Consider the following 18,318-nt stretch of genomic DNA (forward strand, 5'->3'; position numbering starts at 1 on the left):
AGCTCAGGCTCTGGGGTGGTAGCTTCAAGTCTAAATTCTCTTCCAAACCCACCCCAAATAAAATCCTGAAGGAGGGTCACAGGGAAACCCCCTAAATGGGCTAGGCTATCTCTGCAGCATCCTAGGGGTTTGGTGTCTTCCCTGCGCTTCTCGGGTAATTACAGGCCTGCGCCACTGCTTTACCCAGGTCTCTAATCTGCTGGGTCCCTCCCAGCTCCATTCTGGGTGGTCTTGGCCTAGTACCTCCCCACCCCTCGTCAGAAGACCCTGTCGATTCTCGGAAGAATTTTCTTCCCTGTGGCCTGTTGATGCAGTGACTGAGTCCTTCTGACTCCCCTCCCACAAGGAACCCCACTTCCCAGCCCTGCAGAGTGGATGCCCCAAATCCCCTGTTAGTGGCGGCTGAATTGGGGCCTCCAGCCAAGTCAGGCGAAGGCTGGGCAGAGAAGGGGGAGCCTGCTGGGAAGGTGGATCGATGATGGTGGTGCTGCAGAGATTGACAGAGCAAGGAGGAGGTGCAATTGGGCCTGCCCACCCCAGCCCTGCCCTTTGTCCTGAACTCTAGAAGGTCATTTCTCCAGTTCTCCATTGTCCAGTGTTTAGGCCCAGTGAGATGCTGTTCTCCTGCCCCTCTTTCCCGCCAATGTCTCCTTCCTTTGAGCAGCTCCAGAGAGCAGCCATTTCAAGGAGGAGGGTGGAGAACAAAGGGGTCCAGGTTTCAGGAGGAGTAAGTAACTCAGGGGCCTGAGCTCTCTGGGGGAGGGGATGGGAAGGAATAGTTCTCCCTCCAGCCCAAAATCATTAGAGGTTGATAGAAGGCCTGCAGGTGGAGCGGGTAACCTTAAGTTAGTGTCTTTTAACTTTTCTGAAAGCCAGTCTGCTAACCTATGAACTCAGGAAAATAATGGAATGATGGGGTATCGTGGGGCTGTTGGAAAAGGTGAAAAATACTGTAACACAGACAGTGCTGAGCACAGAGCCTGGCCTATAGGAAATGCTTAATAAATAGGTGCGATGATGGCAGTGGGGCTTCAAAGGCCAAGGCACATTGTGAGCAGGAGCAGATGCCCCAATCTTTGTGGGCAGTCATCCCATCTGCAGGGTGAGGGTGGGGGACTGTGTGGACGATGATGTCCAGGACTGTCCTTTGTGAGGTCAGAAGGGCCTCAAGGCCTGCATGTTCCAGAGCTGGACAGGCCCACCCTGAGCCAGACAGCGACTAGACTCCGGAGAATTCCTGGACAGAACCCACCAGAGGGAGAGCAGTCAGAGGTGGCTCTTTCTCTGCCTCCCACCTCTGCTCTTGAGCTGACCTCAGGGACAAAGATGTGTAGGTGGGAGGAGTGAGATGCCCTTGTTGGCTAGAGCTCAGAAATAGTGGAGGGGGAAATGGCAGCTAAAAAAAGAAAAGACAGGCCAGGGATGGATTTGAGTGCCAGTGGGCCTTGCGAGCTGCAGGATGCAGATCATGGAGAGCTGCTGGAAGAGTCTCAGGAGGGGAGGGTGAGCGGTGCTAGAGAACTGGGAACCCTCTGTTGGGTCCAAGGATCTGAGATCGACTTTGTGGAGCTCACTGCAAAGAGACAGGGCGTGGTATCAGCCTCCATCAGTGATAGTCAACCAGAGGCAATTTCGCCCCGTACGGGACATTTGGCAATGTTTAGAGGTGCTTTTGATTGTCACAACTGGGGCTGTTACTAAAATCCAGATGCTAGGGATGCCATTTAACATCCTACAATGCATAGGACTGCCCCTGGGACAAAGAATCATCAGGTTCCAAAACATCACTGGTGCCAAGGTTGAGGAGCCCTTCCCTAGATTGAGGGTGGGGACACCTGCACCCCCTCACAAGATGCCAGGGGTGCAGACCAGCAGGGCATTAGGCAACTTGCCACACAGTTTTCCCTGTCCAGCCTCAGGAGGCTTCCTCCGTGCAGAGGGGACCCCAGCAAGTACTGGGAGGATGGAGCCTGGAGAGCACCCATGTCCTGTAGTAGCTGCAATCAGAAGAGACGGAGTGCACTTCTCTCCATTCTCTCCATCACTGACCAGGATTTACTGCACATCTCAGGCCTTGGCCACTGAGAGGGTTTAGAGTGGGTGTCTCTCTTTGAGTCTGAGTGACAGTACCTGAGGGGCTCCACATGCCCCCCTCCCCCCAAAAAAACATTACAAATTCTGAAGAAGCAAGTGGGGACGCTTGAGACATCCCGAGCTAAAAGAGCTAAAGAGCTAAAGCTCCAGCAGGATACCCTGACTTCCTAGGTGATGGGCTGGGAACTCTGTGGCCTCTTCAGTGCTTCCCCTAACCGCTCAGGGCAGTCCCCTCCCCCTCTGTGGAAACAGGAATGAATGAGCTGTTTGCCTCACCACAGGCTGGACTGGGGGCAGGTCACTGAATGGGGATCAGAAATATGTCCCCTTTCTGATCCTTTTACGAATAGGGCAGGAGTTTATACAACTTCTTAGGTTTGGTGAGGCAGGGTCCAGGGTGAACTTGATGGAGGGGCGAAGGAAATCACTGGGAGATTTGACAGGAGGATATGAATCAGGAGCCAGGCCCTGGAGGCTGTTTTCTCACCCACAAAGTAGGAAGTGGGAGGGGCCTCATGGTGGGGTGGGGACAACTGGGAAGAACAGACAGCAGATTCTCCTAATCCACCCCCCAAGGTACCGCTGCTGGAAGGAGTCTCCAACCCAAGATGCTTTCCCTGGAGCCTTAGCCACTAGGGCCCACTCCCTGGTGCTGGAGGTGAATGTCTTCAAGGGCATCAGCTGCAATAAGGCCTCCTCCCGCTCTTGGGGAGCTCTCAGAACAGAGAAGGATTGGAGGGGGAGAAACTCAGATCCAAGACTAAATAGGTCCAACCTTTTAGATTCCTGGGAAGAGGTCCTTGTCTAAAGCCCTTGCTAGGGATGGGACGTTGTCCCTACTGTGTAGTAGGGAGATGGGGGGGGGCGGGGGACGGACGTAGTGTTTCTAAATGTCCTGGCAGAGGTTGATAGAAGGCCTTCAGGCCCCTCACCTGAGGGGTGGTGGAGAGGAATTGGGATTTGGGAGAAGACGGGAGCTTTAGTGAGAGTCCTGGAGTGGCTGTCTAAGGAGCCTTTGAATTCCCATCTAAGCTAGGAGATTCTATAGTTCCACCTGAGATGGACCCCACCCACCCTCGATTCAGGACTGTTGACATTTTGTGGAGTCCCAAAGAAAAGATGCTGAGAGGACGAATCAGGGGCAGAGAGAAGAATCTCAGAGGTTGGAAGACAAGCAAGGAGAGGCCCCGCCTTCAGTCTCTCCAGAACCTCCCTGCTTGACAGCAGGCTGGGTGGGGTCGGGCGGCTGGCCGTGACTCTGACTCAGGTTTCTGTGGGCAGCCAAAGGCAGCCGGCAGGGAGGAGCCCAGACCGACAGGCCAGCCAACTGCAGCTTTCACCTCAGCTGTCCTCTCTCCTGGGAATGCAGGATGCTCTTCTCTGGCGGTGCTGGCCTCTGGGGGCTAGCTGACCCCTGTTTTCCCCACTCTGCCCCCTCTTTTCCTTCCCCAAACCCTCAGCCTTTGGCCCTGTTCTCTAGGCACTGACCCAGGAGGAAGAGTCAAGGGGCACTCTGTCTCTATGGAGGCCCCAGAATGTCCCTGCCACAGGGAGCGGGGTATAGTAATACCCCTGTACTGGGAGGTAGAGACCAGGGGAATCCTGGGCACTGGCTTCCAGCCTGAGCAGCCTGGGCCCCCCAGTCTTTCCCATCCGGGTTGGCTCAAGTCTGGACAGGCTGGTTGTCATGGTGAAGGCTACGGGCTAGAATGCAGCTGCTGTAAAGTCAGGCAACCAGGGGTAAGTGAGGAGAGGGTGTTCAGCTACTCCAGCCCTGCCCCTCAGAATTGACCAGCCAGGGGACAATTGCTGGAGCTGAAACCAAAGGACTCTGGTCCGGGACTGTAGGAGTTCCCCTTGGTCATGGGTGCGGGTGTGGCCAGCACATTCCCCTGGTGTGTCTGGGGTCTGTTTTTAGAGAGTGCCTACTTTGTGCCCAAGTGCTCTGCATACACTGCTCACCAGTCTTCAAAACAACCGAGAGAACCAGCAACTTGCCTAAAATGGCGAAACCGGGATTATAACCCAGGACTGGCTGCCACCAACACTAGTGAGCTTTTCTGGAAGCCAGACAGTGCACTTGTTCTAGGGCAGGGAGCAGGGAGAAAGTGACCTGAACTTTATCTAACACACTGGATATTCCAGCAGGAGGTCACAAGTGGTAGGATGCAGATGCTGGCTGCGTTTTGGGTTTGGGGACAGATGGTAGTTTGAAGAGAAAGTCAGTAGCAAAATGCTTGACACGTAGTAGGTGGTCACTAAACATTTTTGTAATGGAGAGGCCATTACAAAAATGTGAGCCATTGCTAGTTTGGGGGGACACCTTGAGATGATTTAGCTTTGAATTGCAGTAACAGCATAAGAAACTAGTTGCAAAGAGGGACTTTCCGAGACCAAACCCGCGAGAGAGGAATTTGTAGAGCATATCTGAGTGGGGGCTGGGGGAGGGAGGAGTTGGGGGGAAGTGTGGCTGATACAGGATTGCTGTAAGGTGCGGACGCCACCCAGTGGCCAGAATGCAGCCTGGGGGAAGACAGGCTCAGTAAGTTAGCCGCGCGCGTAGCACTCTGGAAGTTGTGGTCAGTCTGCGCTAATGGGCGGTGCTGCTTGTGGAGCCGTTGGGTGTGGTAACCCGACATTTATCGGGAAGAGGCGGGAGGCAGTGATCCTCCTCGCCGGACTACGAGTCCCGTGGTGCCCTGCGGTGGGCCGCGCAGGCGCGGTGGGCTGCTGCCGGTCTGTACGGAAGGCTGAGGGGCCGACGCTGGGTTGAACCGTGTCAGAAGGGGTCGCAGAGTGGGCCTTTGGCGAGGCGGGGTGGGCGGCCGGCACTATGTCGAGGCAGGCGAATCGTGGCACCGAGAGCAAGAAAATGGTAACTCGGAGCGTGTGACTTCGCGGGCGGGGCGGAATAGAGGCATTCTGGGGAAGGGGCCCGGCGCCGGGTGCAGTTGAGACAGGGCCCTCCTCTGAGTCTGGGAGGGGGGTGGTTCCGGAGCAGGAAGACGGAGGCTGCTTGCTCCGGGGGCGTCCCGGGCCTGAGTCCGGTTGGAAGGGCCACTGGAGTAGCTCAGAGACCCCTACCCCACGGCCTGAGTGCAGCTGTGCAGCTGTGTACTGGGCCAACAACAACGACGGTGACAACAGTAGTAACCACCGATTGCTCTGCTTTGTGTAAGGCACTGGACCAGCCACTTTCCATATATTATCTCATCTAATCTGCCAAATAGTACTCTCACATGGAGTATATTATCGTTATTTTCCAGCTCCGAGAGGTTATGTAACTTGCCCAGGTTTACAGGTAGGAGGAATATGGATTTGAACTGCCGTCTCTCACTCCAAAGCTAATACCCCAGCCTTCTAGGCCGTACCTGGGAAGAGATGCTCCGATAGTGGTTTTACTAGAGAGGAACTTTCCGTCCGGTGGTGTAAGAGGTGGGCCACCGTAGGCAGTAAGTGACGCCCCTCTGGTCAGGGGAGGCTCCTCCCTTGACCCGGGAATAGTGGGACACCGTATAGTCCCTTCAGGTTTGGCTGTGGGGAGGGTCTGGGCCTGGAAAGTAAACTAGATGACATTTTCCTCCAAACTAAGGGGACTTCTGGGCAAGTGTTCCTTTTCTTTGGCATATTTTTACTTCCTTCAGAACGTCTCATGTTGTGCAAGGTTGCACGCTGGTCAGATTGGCGGGCCTTTTGTTGACAGCTCCAGAGGGGATGGTTAAACTTCCCTCAGACCTTTGCATCTTACAGCAGGGACAGGCACCAAAAATGTGCCGCGTTGGGCCCTGTTACTCCTGAGGAGCACTTTTCCTCAGACCCCCTTCGAGAAGCTGAGGTGTCCATCACGGATCTTCTCTCCAGGAATATTAAATAGAAAAGCATATTCACAGACATTTACTCATTAGGGGGATTTGTGGGCCCCCTCCATAGATTACAGGTTAAAAATTCCTGTTTTGGAGGATATAGCAAGAGTTTAAACAAAGAAGAAAATTACCATTTTGCTAGAAAATTGTCATGTAGCGGAAAAACCATGGGTTTTGGTTGGAATTCTGTCTTTTTCAACTGATCTCAGTTTCCTTATCTATAAAATGGGGATAGTAATGCCCACTTAGGATTAAATAAGATTTCAGTATAACATGCACAGGGCATGGTATATGTTTCTGCTTCCTTTTTAAAATTTAGTTTTTTATTAAGATTTTATTTGTTTACTTTTAGAGGGGAAGGGAGGGAGAAAGACAGGGAGAGAAACATCAGTGTGTGTTTGCCTCTCATATGGCCCCCACTGGGGACCTGGCCCGCAACCCAGGCATGTGCCCTGACTGGGAATCGAACCAGCAACCTTTTGGTTTGCAGGCTGGCACTCAGTCCACTGAGCCACACCAGCCAGGTTTTTTTTTTTTTTAAGTTTTTTTTTTTAAATTTATTGTTTTTAGAGAGGTAGGGGGACAGAAAGATTGAGATTGATTTGTTGTTCTACTTATTTATGTATTCATTGCTTGGTTCTTGTACGTGCCTTGACCAGAGATTGAACCCACAACCTTGGTGTATCAGGACAATGCTCTAACCAACTGAGCTACCCGCCAGGGCCACCTCCTCCTTGTCTTAAGATATGAGCAGAACTTCCTGCTTAGTTTTCATAACCTGCTCGTTTTGTACATTTTTTTTCTTACCTGAAGTCAATGTTGCAGTCTTTAATACCACTTTAGTAGGGACCTGCAATCTCCACCCCCCAGCCCCAGTATCCAATTCAGCTTTGTTAAGGGAGGGAATTGTGGAGGGCCAAAGCACACTTCTGCCTCAGAGCTTTTGCAGCTGCTGGTGCTGCTTGGAACTCCCTTTCCCCAGGTAGTCACTGAATGCACAATTACTCAAATGTCACCTCCTTAGAGAAGCCTTCCCTGATCATATGATTAGTTTTCTGTTACTCGGCTCTTTTTTTCTTTTTCTTTTTTTTTTTTAATATTAAATTTTATTTAGTTACTTTTCAAGTACATTTTTTTTTCTCTTCTCCCCCCACCCGGTCTCCCCCCTCCCTCCCATTCCCCCCCCCATCGGCTCTTTTTTTCTTCATGGCACTATTTCATTTTAAATGTTTCATTATAAATTATATATCTACTTACTTATTTTCAGTCTCTCCCATGAGAATAGAGACTCCATGAGAGTAGGAATAATTGTACCCCGCTCCATTCTCAGCACCTAGAATGATGCCCGGCACTAGGCAGACTATATTTGCTGAATGAACACCATGAAGGTTTGGTATGTCTTCTCACTCAGTTCCTGCTGCTGAATGAAACTTGGGGCTTGTCACATGATCCTAGCCTCCTTGTCTCCCGTGCTCTTCTCTGCTCCGGGAGACGAGCCCCACCTCTAACAGCCCTCTTCCCAGTCAGCCCTGTCTTCTGTAGTCAGCAGTCTTCTAATTGCTGTGTTCCCACTTAAGCCTTCCAAGACTTAAAGGGTTAATGTGCCCTAGTAAAAACAGACCATTTGTGTAGCAAACTTTTCTTGATTCCTAGCCATGTGCAAAGTCAGTGCTAGGTAATGAGGGAAATGCAGAGGTGAAGTGCAGAGATGAAGTTCAAGTCCCTAACTTGGGAAGCACATACTCTGAGAGTCGGAAGGTACAGTGCTGTCTGGGATTGAGTCCTGACTTCACTCCTTACTTGCGGTGTGGCCTTGGGCAAGTTCATTCACTGTCCTAAGCATCAGTTTCACCAGCTTTAAAAATAAGTTTAAAAAGGTAATAATAGTATCTGCGTCATAGGGGTGTTCTGAGGATTAATTGAGGTACGTAATGCATGCAAAATGAGCAGCGTGACGCTGCACCTAAGAACACAGTCGGCGCTCGGTGAATGGCAGCTAGCATTTCTATTAGTAGAGGTATTAGCCTTCGAGTGTCTGTATAGTGTTTGGTTCTTGAGTCTCAGGGACCATCAGGCCTGCCCTTCTCTTCTGTTGTGTTACTAGTAACCCATCCCCAGTGCTCTATTCTCCAGAGCTCAGGTGAATTACTACTTCATAGCAGCACTCAGAATCTCCATGACAGCCGGCTGGAGAGGCAGACAGGCAGGGACTCAGTCCTGTTACTGGCCTTCCTTCCCCAGCTGCTAGGGGCAGTCACAGTAGATTACTGGTGTTGACAAAAATAGTAAGCGTGACTCTTGGAGCACTAGCTCCAAAAATCAGCCCCCTTAAGGAGATTTGATGTTTTGTTTTGGGTACTAATTAAAAAGCCTTCTGAAAACCATCAAGGGTAGTAGCTCACCTGAGTGAGGCTTGGCTTAGCTTGCTCTGCTCAGGTTGTGCCTGAAGTACATGGAGATCATATTGGCTGTATGAGTGTGAAACCACTCCTACTGTTTCTTGGTCTGCCAAGCTGCTTTTAAGTCCATTAGGTCAGGGGTCCCCAACCTCCGAGCCGTGGATGGTACTGGTTCAGGCCTGTTAGGAACCAAGCTGCACAGCAGGAGGTGAGCTTGAACATAATGCACTTGAGTCATCCTGAAACCATCCACCCACCCCCTGGTCCAAGGAAAAATTGTCTTCCATGAAACTGGTCCCTGGTGCCAAAAACATTGGGGACCACTGCATTAGATCCTCCCAAGTATTGTCATGACAGGTTCTCCTGTGACTGATTTGTGTGAGGAGATTGAAGTTTAGCAAAATGAAGTGACTGACCTAAAGTCTCACTGTAAGTGACAAGTTCAAGACTCAGAAGCAGGTCATCTGACTACAAATCAAAACTCTTTCTATATGCCTTACTGATTGTTACAAAGTTCTTTATATTGAAAATCTCCCTCTTTGAACCTAGTTCAGGGTGCTGTCTGGCACCACACCACAGAGAACCAGTTTAAGAATAAAAATCTCTACTGGAGCCTTGGCTGGTGTGGCTCAATGGATTGAGCGCGAGTCTGTGAATCAAAGGGTCTCGGATTTGATTCCCAGTCAGGGCACATGCCTGGGTTGCAGGCTAGGTCTCCAGTGGGGGGTATGCGAGAGGCAACCACACACATGTCTCTCTTCTTCTCTTTCTCTCTCCCTTCCCCTCTCTCTAAAAATAAAATAAAATAAAATAAAAAATCTCTACTGGGGTTCGTACTATGCCTTGGGCACTCTACACACGTGTTGGAATCCCCCAGTAACCCTGCAGGGCAAACGGTATTGTTACCATCTTACAGACAGGAAAAACTGAAATTCAGAGAGGTTGAGCCCTGGATTAGGGTCACATTATCTTTTACACGACAGGGCTCAACCATAGAGAGACAGAGTCTCAGTTACTTAAACTGTCACCTGTAGAGCGGGGATATGTAATGTTTGTTCCGCTGACCTCTTGTGGTTGGTATGAGGAGCAGTGAGAAACTGTGAAGACGTTCTGAAAGTTTTATAAATTTGATGACCATTTTTATTAAACATAATTAAAGCAATTAAAGTAGAAGCATTGCAGAAGAGGTTCATGTTTCTGTTGGGAGGGGAACGTGGTATTTAGGTTGACTGAAGAAATCGGACTGGTTGAAATTGCTGACCTTTAAGATTCCACGGAACCTTTCATTATAAGGGTCACAGAACTGAACGCCCAGGTCTTCAGGTTCTGCAGCCTCCTCTTTACTTCTCCGACTTCCTCTCCGGTTCTCTCTTCTCTCCACTGCTCTCTACTCACACTGGTCTCCTGTTTCTCAGACAGGGCAAGCATATTCCTACCCCAGGGCCTTTGTACTCCCTGCCTAGAATGTTTTCACCGGGACATTACCTTCATGGCTGTCCTTCCTTACTTCCTTCAGTTCTTTTGCAGATAACGTCTTAAGGAGGCTTTCTCTGACCGTCCTATTTAAAATTGACCCATGCAGCCCTGGCTGGTGTAGTTCAGTGGATTGAGCGCAGGCCTGCGAACCAGACAGTCACCGTTTGATTCCCCGTCAGGGCACATGCCTGGGTTGCAGGCCAGTTCCCAGCAGGGGACACACGAAGGCAACCATACATTGATGTTTCTCTCCCTCTCTCCTTCCCTTCCCCTCTAAAGATAAACAAAGAAAATCTTTAAAAAATGAAATAAAATTGACACATGCACGTGTGCACACGTGTGAGCATAAATACCCCCTAAACTCCTTTTGTGCTTAGTTTTCTCCACGGTACTTATCACTGTCTGGCAAACCATATATTTTATTTATTTGGTTCATTATCTGTCTCCCTCCAATTATATAGTACCTGGTGCATAGTAAACATTGAATGCTTTTTTCCCTATACCACAGCCCTATTACTATTTTTATTTTTAAAGAAGATTTTATTTACTTTTAGAGAGGAAAAGGGAGGGAGAAAGAGGGAAAGAGAAACAGCTATATGCAAGAGATACATTGATAGGTTGCCTCTCATGCCCCCTAGTGGGGACTAAGCCTGCAACCCAGGCATGTGCCCTGACTGGGAATTGAACTGGCATCCTTTTCGTTCACAGGCTGGCGCTCAATCTGCTGAGCCACACCAGCCAGAGCTGATTTATCTTATCAGTAAATTGGGGACTGTTGCATTTATAAGGAGCTTGATAACATCATGATATGCTAGTTACTTGGCACCATGGTGGGCTTCGGCTCTTGGAGTTACTATCCAAGGGCTCATTAATAATGGAAGGAAAGCTCTCCTGACTTAATGCAGTGAGGCCAAGCCTATGGACTGGTTACTGCTGGATTGCGTCCATCCATTCATGCCTAAGCCATTCTAGTGCCAAACCTTAACTTTCTAAAAAAATCATTCTCTTCCTTAATAGCTTCTCCTTAATTGCCACATTTGGTAAATGGTCTCTTGGAGACACCCTATCTGACTGTTTTAGTTGAATTTAAAGAGCTTCCTGATTCTGAAACGGACTCTTTTTGACTTCCTAGTGCAGTGAAATGTTTTGTTTTGTTTTGTTTTGTTTTGTTTCGGGGGGCTTATTAATATTGCAGGTGTGGGGAACAGTGTATAGAATGAACATTGGCTTAGAAACTCTTGGTTCTTGTCCCCAAAATTACTTTTCTCAATAATTAGCTGTTTGGCACTGGCTGGTGTGGCTCAGTGGGTTGAGCACTGGCCTGTGAATGGAAGAACATTGGTTCAATTTCTGGTCAGGGCTTGTGCCTGGGTTGTGGGCCAGGTCCCCAGTAGGGGGTGTGCGAGAGGCAACCATACATTGATGTTTCTCTTCCTCTCTTCCCCTCTCTCTAAATGTAAATAAGGAAAATGCTTAAAAATTATTTAGATGTTCATCCTTGGCCAAATTACTTAACTTTTCTGAGTCTCAGTTTCCTTATCTCTAAAATGAGATTAATTCCTGCCCTTCTGCTCTACAGAGTTATTGTGGGTGGGAAATGAGATTATGAAAAACACAGAGTGCTGGGTGTAAATAGAAGGCATTCATATTGGTATTCTTACAGTGACCTCACCACCGGGCAGTAGGGATGAGGTGGGGAGCGTTGGGTCCTGAGACCCTGGGACTTTCTTCCCCAGGACACTTAGCTCTGCTCCAGGTTTGACAAGCCTCCCCTCAGAAGGGCGTGGTTGAGTGGCAGTCTTGACTTTTCAGCCTTACATCTGTGTGAATCCGTCAGTCCAGGTAAACTGTTAGCACACTCCTCACTTCCTTTGACTCTGATGGTGCCTTTCCCCCAACTTGCTGCTTTCATTCTGTTTTTCATCTGTTTTGGGTCTTGCTATTTTTACATTGCACATCTCTCTGTTTCTTGGTTTCTTTACCTGAGAAAGAGTTATTGTGATTTTAACTGTGGTTATAATAGAAACCAGTCGAGGTCAGTATTGTGTTCCAAGTACACAAAAGATTGTATTCCTTTCAGAGTTACTCTCTTTCCTGAAAACGTTCTAGCTGTGCGTCACAAGGAACATGATTTTTTCCCCATGCTGGTGACTTAGAAGAGGGGGTGTTGTTCATGCAGTGGACTTCACCTAGGACTTCCTTGCTTTCCCTGGGGAGGACCCCATGGGGCCTCTGCTACCCCCAGACGGGGCCTCGGGAGTGCCGTTTAACTCCAGGCCAGACTTCCCCGGCGCTGTAGGGTGTGGGAGGCCGTGGTCACACCTGCTAACCGCAGACAGCCCTTTGGAAGTGTTGGCTGCAGGACTGTCTTTCACAGGGTCTAGTGAGTGACTGCTGCCGCCACACTAGTTTCTGCTAACTGTAGCTTAGGCTCAGTAGCTGCAGGGGACTCTGGGTTGCAGAAGCCCACCTCGGTCAAGTGTTGGGAGAGTGACTGCTCAGTGCATGGGGTGCCTTTTACAGCCTGTTTTGTGGTCGGTATGGTGGCAGCCCTGCCCTGGCGACCCTAGGGAATCAAATTCCTTGGCCACTCTGTAGGGGATGATGTTTTCTCCTACCAGACGTGGGTGGCCTTCCTTTGAATCCTGACAGTTGCATTGAGGCCAATCCTCCCCAGACTTTCTCTTTCGTGTGCCTTGGTCCTGACGGCCGTTTGAATCTCTTTCAGAGCTCTGAGCTCTTCACCCTGACCTATGGGGCTCTGGTCACCCAACTGTGCAAGGACTATGAGAACGATGAAGATGTGAACAAACAGCTGGACAAAATGTGAGTGAGCTCCTCTGCAGGAGCGGCAAGAACGGGGCTCCCTAGTACCTGAATCCGTATGGCCGTTAGAGTTCAGAACAGGGTCCTGTCTCTCATAACCAACGTCTGGTTTCCACTGAGCTCATTTATTGGGATGTTTTGGAATTGTCTCTGTTTTTCTTCTACCACTGACAGCCTCATGTACCGATACAAGACAGTCAAAGCCCGTAATATAGTCTGTTCTCTCATTTCCTTCCCAGGGGCTATAACATTGGAGTTCGACTGATTGAAGATTTCTTGGCACGATCTAATGTGGGGAGGTGCCACGACTTTCGGGAAACAGCAGATGTCATTGCCAAGGTCATTATCCTGGGCCAGTTGGCCAGGCTGAAGGATTGTCTTTGGGAAGCACTGCTTACCACTCTGCCCCTCTCCCTTAGAGAGACCTTTGCATTTGAAAAGACTAGTTAGGCAGCTGTTTGGGCCAAAGAAGCCACCTGGTGGTTTGGGAATAGAACAAATTATGAAAAAGGGAAAGAGTGGTTGGGATCATCCGTGTGGAGTATTAAAGCGGCACTGAGACCAAAGCCAGGCCTCAGCTGGGAAGGTGTAGCAGGGCAGTGCGGCGGTTGGGGATAAGACACACCTGGCTTCAGATTCTGATTCCCATACTTACTAGTTCTTAGGTAACTTAATTTTTTACCCCTTTAATTACCAGTTACTATTATTTATTTATTTGCTTGCTTGCTTATTTATAATCCTCACCTGAGGATATATTTATTGATTTTAGACAGAGAGGAAAGAGAGAGAGAGAAATGTCAGTTGAGGAACATTGATTGATTGTCTCCCGTACACACCCCGACTGGGTATCAAACCTGCAACCCAGGTTTGAGCCCTAACCAGGGGTTCCACCCACAGCCCTTTGGTGTACAGGATGACGCTTCAGCAAACTGAGCCACCCGGCCAGGGCCCAGTTATCTCATCTTTCAAATGAGGAAACTAAGAGCTTCCTCACAGGGTCGTTGTAAAGAGTAAATTAAAAAACGAGCATTCAAGTAAAACCAGTGCACTTCATGTAGTGTACATATAGTAAATGTTTGCTATTAATATTAATGTCGTATAATATAGGAGTAATAAATGGTAAAATACCTATAGCTTTGTAGTGTCAGTTACCCAAAGGTTGGTTCTTTCTGATGTACGCATGTTAGCCTTGCCCAGATCCAGTGGAGAGTTCTGTGAGGGTGTGGAACTGGAAGGGTGGATAGAGGGAAGGATGTCTTCACAGTAATGCAGCCCCAGGGCCTGCTTTCCCATTCACGAAGAAGGGCTCAGGTAGCGCCCCACTCAGCAGGTCACTGCTCCCCTCCGTTAAGAAATGCAGGAGGACGGCAAATTGCTGCCCACCTGTGTGCGAGGGCTGGGTGTGGAATTGTGCACAGGCACCTTTTCCCTCTGAAAACCTAAAGCTTCGGTGTCTTGCAGAGGCCACAGTTTTGTTCCTGAGCCACTTAGTTCCCCTTTGCCAGACCAGCACCTTCCCTAACGTACAGCCCAGTTGCTCTTCCCATAGTGCTCTTGTGTGTCCCCTGACAGGTGGCGTTCAAGATGTACTTGGGCATCACGCCAAGCATCACCAACTGGAGTCCAGCTGGTGACGAATTCTCCCTGATTTTGGAAAATAACCCCTTGGTGGACTTTGTGGAGCTTCCTGATAACCACTCGTCCCTTATTTATTCCAATCTGTTGTGTGGGGTGTTGCGGGGAGCCTTGGAGATGGTGAGTGCAGCTCTTTACGCTCTGGGACACCCGAAATGTAGTGGGGGTTGATAAAACATTTGAGAGAATAAGAGGGAGAAAGAAGAAAGGCCTGTGGCTCCCCTGGCACTTCGCTGCGTGAGGTGGCGATGCTGCTGAGCATAGGATGCGAGCCGGACGTCTGTACGTGGTGACGAGCGTCCCTGCTACACTGGGAGACGTGCTGTGAGCACCCGAGCCCAGAACGCCCATTCCCAGGTTGACTTAATTTGGTGCCAGTCCCATTCAGGTGTGTTCTCTGCTAAGTCTCTCCTTATGGGTCAGGGCCACTGCCTTCTACAAGGGAACCTTGGAATTGACAGTCTTGTCATGTGGGAAAGCCACCCCTGTTTTTGGCTGCTGTGGATGAGCCAATTACAGACCTCTCCCCAACGGTTTCCCAGGGGCTGCGGCTAGGCAGCCACCCCTTCATTTTCCCCACTGTCCCCCAGGTCCAGATGGCTGTGGAGGCCAAGTTTGTCCAGGACACGCTGAAAGGAGACGGTGTGACAGAAATCCGGATGCGGTTCATCAGGCGGATTGAGGACAATCTCCCCGCTGGAGAGGAGTGACCATCTCCGGGACTTGGGGGCAGCCGGCAGGAGCGCCCCTCTGCCCTCTAGAACTGAGTGACTCTTTCACACGGATGTTACCTGTTCTTCTAACCTTGTTTCCACTCCCTGTGCTAGTGAAGAGCACACTGATAGAGTCCAGTCACCCCGTAAGTGTGCACATTCAGGAGGGAGATTCTTTGCTCCCTTTCCCTTCTAAGGGGATGGATGTAGTCATCTTTGGTTGCACTAGAAAGAGGTCAACCATTTTACATTCCTGTTTGAATTTTCCAAAGCAAAACCCACTTTGACCCCATTAAAAGGCAAGGCTAGCACATCTATCCCTGGGCCTTCAAAAAGCCATCGGCACATGGCCGCAGGGGACCCGGGGTCGTGGGACAGGGAGGAGAGGCGGGAGGGGTCGGAGCTGCTGGTGGTGGTGTGGCACACTCCGAGGCGCACCAGGGACGGGGTGGCGGGGGGGCCAGTCGTGCTGGCAACGCTGACTTCTGGGAAGCCACCCAGGTCTCTCCTTCCTCCCTGCTGTTTGGAGGCAACATCTCTTTTTACAGAGGGTTCGTCCTCTTTTCTTACAAATTCTTCAATAAAGACACATTCTTGAGTGAAGTCCCAGTCCTGTTCTGTTTTCTTTCTGCTCAGCCCTGGGAGTTTGTTTCGATGAGGCCAGGAGACCAGCGAAGTCCTGGGGCCGGCCTTGCTTTCGCCCGGTCCGGGAATGGCTCCCCCCCACCAACCAGAGAGACCAGGCAACAAACCAGCCCCCTTCAGAGTCATTTTTGGGTCTCTAGTAAAATGTAGGATCAGTCCTAGACATACCTGAGCCACCAGGTTGGGGGGCTTGGCGGGTAAAGACAGTGTGGACTCCAGTGTTGGGCACAGTGTGTCGTGTGCTCGCCACGGTTCAGACTGCTGAACACTGTGGTCGTCTCGTTCACAGTAACGCCGTTTTCAGAGAGGAGGCCACAGGGTTCCCGAGGCCGGACGGCTAATACGTGGAGGAGCTAGCGTTCAAAGCCCCAGCCAGACTACAAAGTTCATGTTAGTTTTTTCTTAACTTTTTTTTAAAGATTTTATTCTTAGAAGGGAAGGGGGAGGAGAAAGAGGGAGAGAAACAGTGATCTCCATTGCCTCTCACACACCCCTTACTAGGGACCTGGCCTGTGAATCTGTGACTGGGAATCAAACCGGTGACCTTTTGTTGAACAACCCACAAACCGGTGACCTGCAGAACCCACTGAGCCACACCAGCCAGGGTAAAGCCTGTGTTCTTGATGACTGGTTAGCACTGTGGGTTGAGGGGCGGGGAGCAGGCCCGTGACTTCCCCTCCTAGTTTGACAGAGCTTAGGATAGCTTTTAAAGGGTGTGGGGGGGGGGACCAGAGGTTGTCACGCTTTGTTTGGTAGCAATTTGGGGATATCTAGGGCCTTGAGGTCCAGATGCTCAGGTTGTTGGTGGTGGGTCGGTGTTGGCCAGGCCTTCTGCAAGGTTGGTAGACAGGCCTGAGATGAGCAGCAATGGTGCGTTGTGCGTGCAGCGTCTGGGACGCCGGTAAGGGGCAGCCTGCCCATGACCTGCCTCCTCCAGCTCGGTTAGCCTGCTGAGGGGGAGGGTCACGTTGTGTCTCCAAGTACAGGGAGGCCCATGCTTTCTCTGGGGTCCCATCCTTCTCTGAGCCTCTACTTCCCCCACCAAGTAGAATATGGGGCCCTGGGGCAGGCACCCCATTTTGGTCAACTGTATTCTTAGAACCGGTGTAAGGCTGGGTCCAGCTGCACCAGACTTTGAGTGGATGGATGAAGGAGAAGCGAGGGAACGAACGCTGGGCCCAGCCATGGGGAGGCTGTGCGGTGCCCGGACACTGCCAAGAACAGTGGGCTGCACCTCCCTCCCCCTCCAGGGCCCTCGCCCTTCCTCTCCTCCCAGTGCCCGCAGCCCCTTTCCTGCAGCTGTTTGTTTGTGTGGCCTGAGGTTTGGATAATTCCTTTCCCAGAGTGAATCTCGGGCGACATGACAGGGTAGGCAAGCTGTGGAAACAAGGCTCCCCCCCATGACTTTTTTCCAGTTACAGCCCCACAGGGAAAGGAAAGGGCTCAGGACCATGCAGCCGTTCGGAACGTCACCCAATCATCTTTCCCACGTGAGCCAAACATAAAAGTCCCAGCAACGTGTCTGCTGGTGCCCCCACCCCAGGATTAATTCTTGTAGATTGTGTGTCCCTCTGCTTTACTGTGACTGTGAGGTGGGGACCCTCCCCGGGGCCCCAGGCGGGGCCAGTGCCCATTATCCTTGACATACAGGCACACCTTTCCTGCGAGCTGGGCAGGCGTGCCTGGCTGCATGGGGGGCGCTGACTAAGGAGGGCTCCAAAGAGCCTGGGTTGCAGGGAGTTCTGGGCCTGAAGGGGTCCACGCTGGTGGCCTTTGGGCTGCACACTGGCTGGGCAGAGCTCTAAGGGAACCCTTGTTCTGCAACCTTTGGCCACCAGGGGTCTCCAGATCACCACTGTACTGTCGTGGAGAGTGATTGTTGGACCCCAGGTATTCAGAATTTGCTAGAAGATGCACCTGAGGAAGCAAATCTCAGAGGCTGGTCAGAGCCAGGAAATGCCCCCTTCCTCCAGTCACAACCATGGGCCCGGAATGCAAAGCTCGGGTGGTTGCCAGGCCCAGGGCACTGGAGAGAAAGAGCACGTTGGCTAAGAAGCCCCCATACACACCCCCAGCTCTCACGCTGGCCCGCTGAGTTGTACAAGCTACCTCCGAGCCCTCCCCTAACCAACCTGTCACCTCCTGAGTGGAGACCAGAGCGCCAGCTCTGTTCCCCCGGTGTAAGAGAGTCCTGTTCCTGCCCCAGTCTCCCACCAGTGACATTTCCATATTCAGGTCACGCCTTTCCCTGACGGATTGGCCTCCTTACATTTGTACTGGGCATCCTGGTCTGGGAAAGAGGTGGCAACAGAGGCCCAGGAGCAGAAATTGCATTAAGTAAAATTAAAATAGTCTCCTAACAAGTAGTTCATTGTGGATGGTTGGGGGGGTGGTGCAGGAAAAGCATCCTCCTGGTCTCCCAGAGCTTAAGTGCTACCATGTGCTGTTCCCTGGAAGCCAGAGGGCCCGTAGGAGGCGGGAGGGGGCGGGGTGGCAGCAGGCGAGCCTTGCTGCTGCGATCCCCGGCCTTTGATGTAGGGCCAGGCCTGACCCCAGGACTGCTGCCGGCCACTGCCAGGGGAGCTGTGGGATGCAGCGCATTCCTGGGGGCAATTTACGCTTCTGGCAGGAGGAGAGGAAAGTTTCTACTGTGGGGAAGGGGGTGGA

At 51.0% G+C, this 18,318-nt stretch overlaps 1 protein-coding gene across 2 annotated transcripts; it reads left to right on the plus strand.

The window, feature by feature from the left end:
• The first annotated feature begins 608 nt into the window (after positions 1 to 608).
• TRAPPC3 (trafficking protein particle complex subunit 3) lies at positions 609 to 15,615 on the plus strand. 2 transcript variants are annotated; one of them, XM_037149653.2, is made up of 5 exons: positions 609 to 727; positions 12,561 to 12,658; positions 12,898 to 12,997; positions 14,231 to 14,413; positions 14,884 to 15,615. In XM_037149653.2, exons 1-5 carry the CDS (start codon positions 614 to 616, stop codon positions 15,001 to 15,003), a joined length of 615 nt encoding a protein of 204 aa, XP_037005548.2. In that variant the 5' UTR covers positions 609 to 613; the 3' UTR covers positions 15,004 to 15,615. The 2 variants fall into 2 exon arrangements, with proteins under 2 accessions (XP_037005548.2, XP_037005547.1); XM_037149652.2 differs by lacking the exon at positions 609 to 727 and adding an exon at positions 4,807 to 4,969.
• Positions 15,616 to 18,318: the final 2,703 nt, after the last annotated feature.

Source organism: Artibeus jamaicensis, unplaced genomic scaffold, assembly GCF_021234435.1.
Source record: "Artibeus jamaicensis isolate MK-2021 breed Jamaican fruit bat unplaced genomic scaffold, CSHL_Jam_final scaffold_847, whole genome shotgun sequence".
NCBI classification, from domain to species: Eukaryota; Metazoa; Chordata; class Mammalia; order Chiroptera; family Phyllostomidae; genus Artibeus; species Artibeus jamaicensis.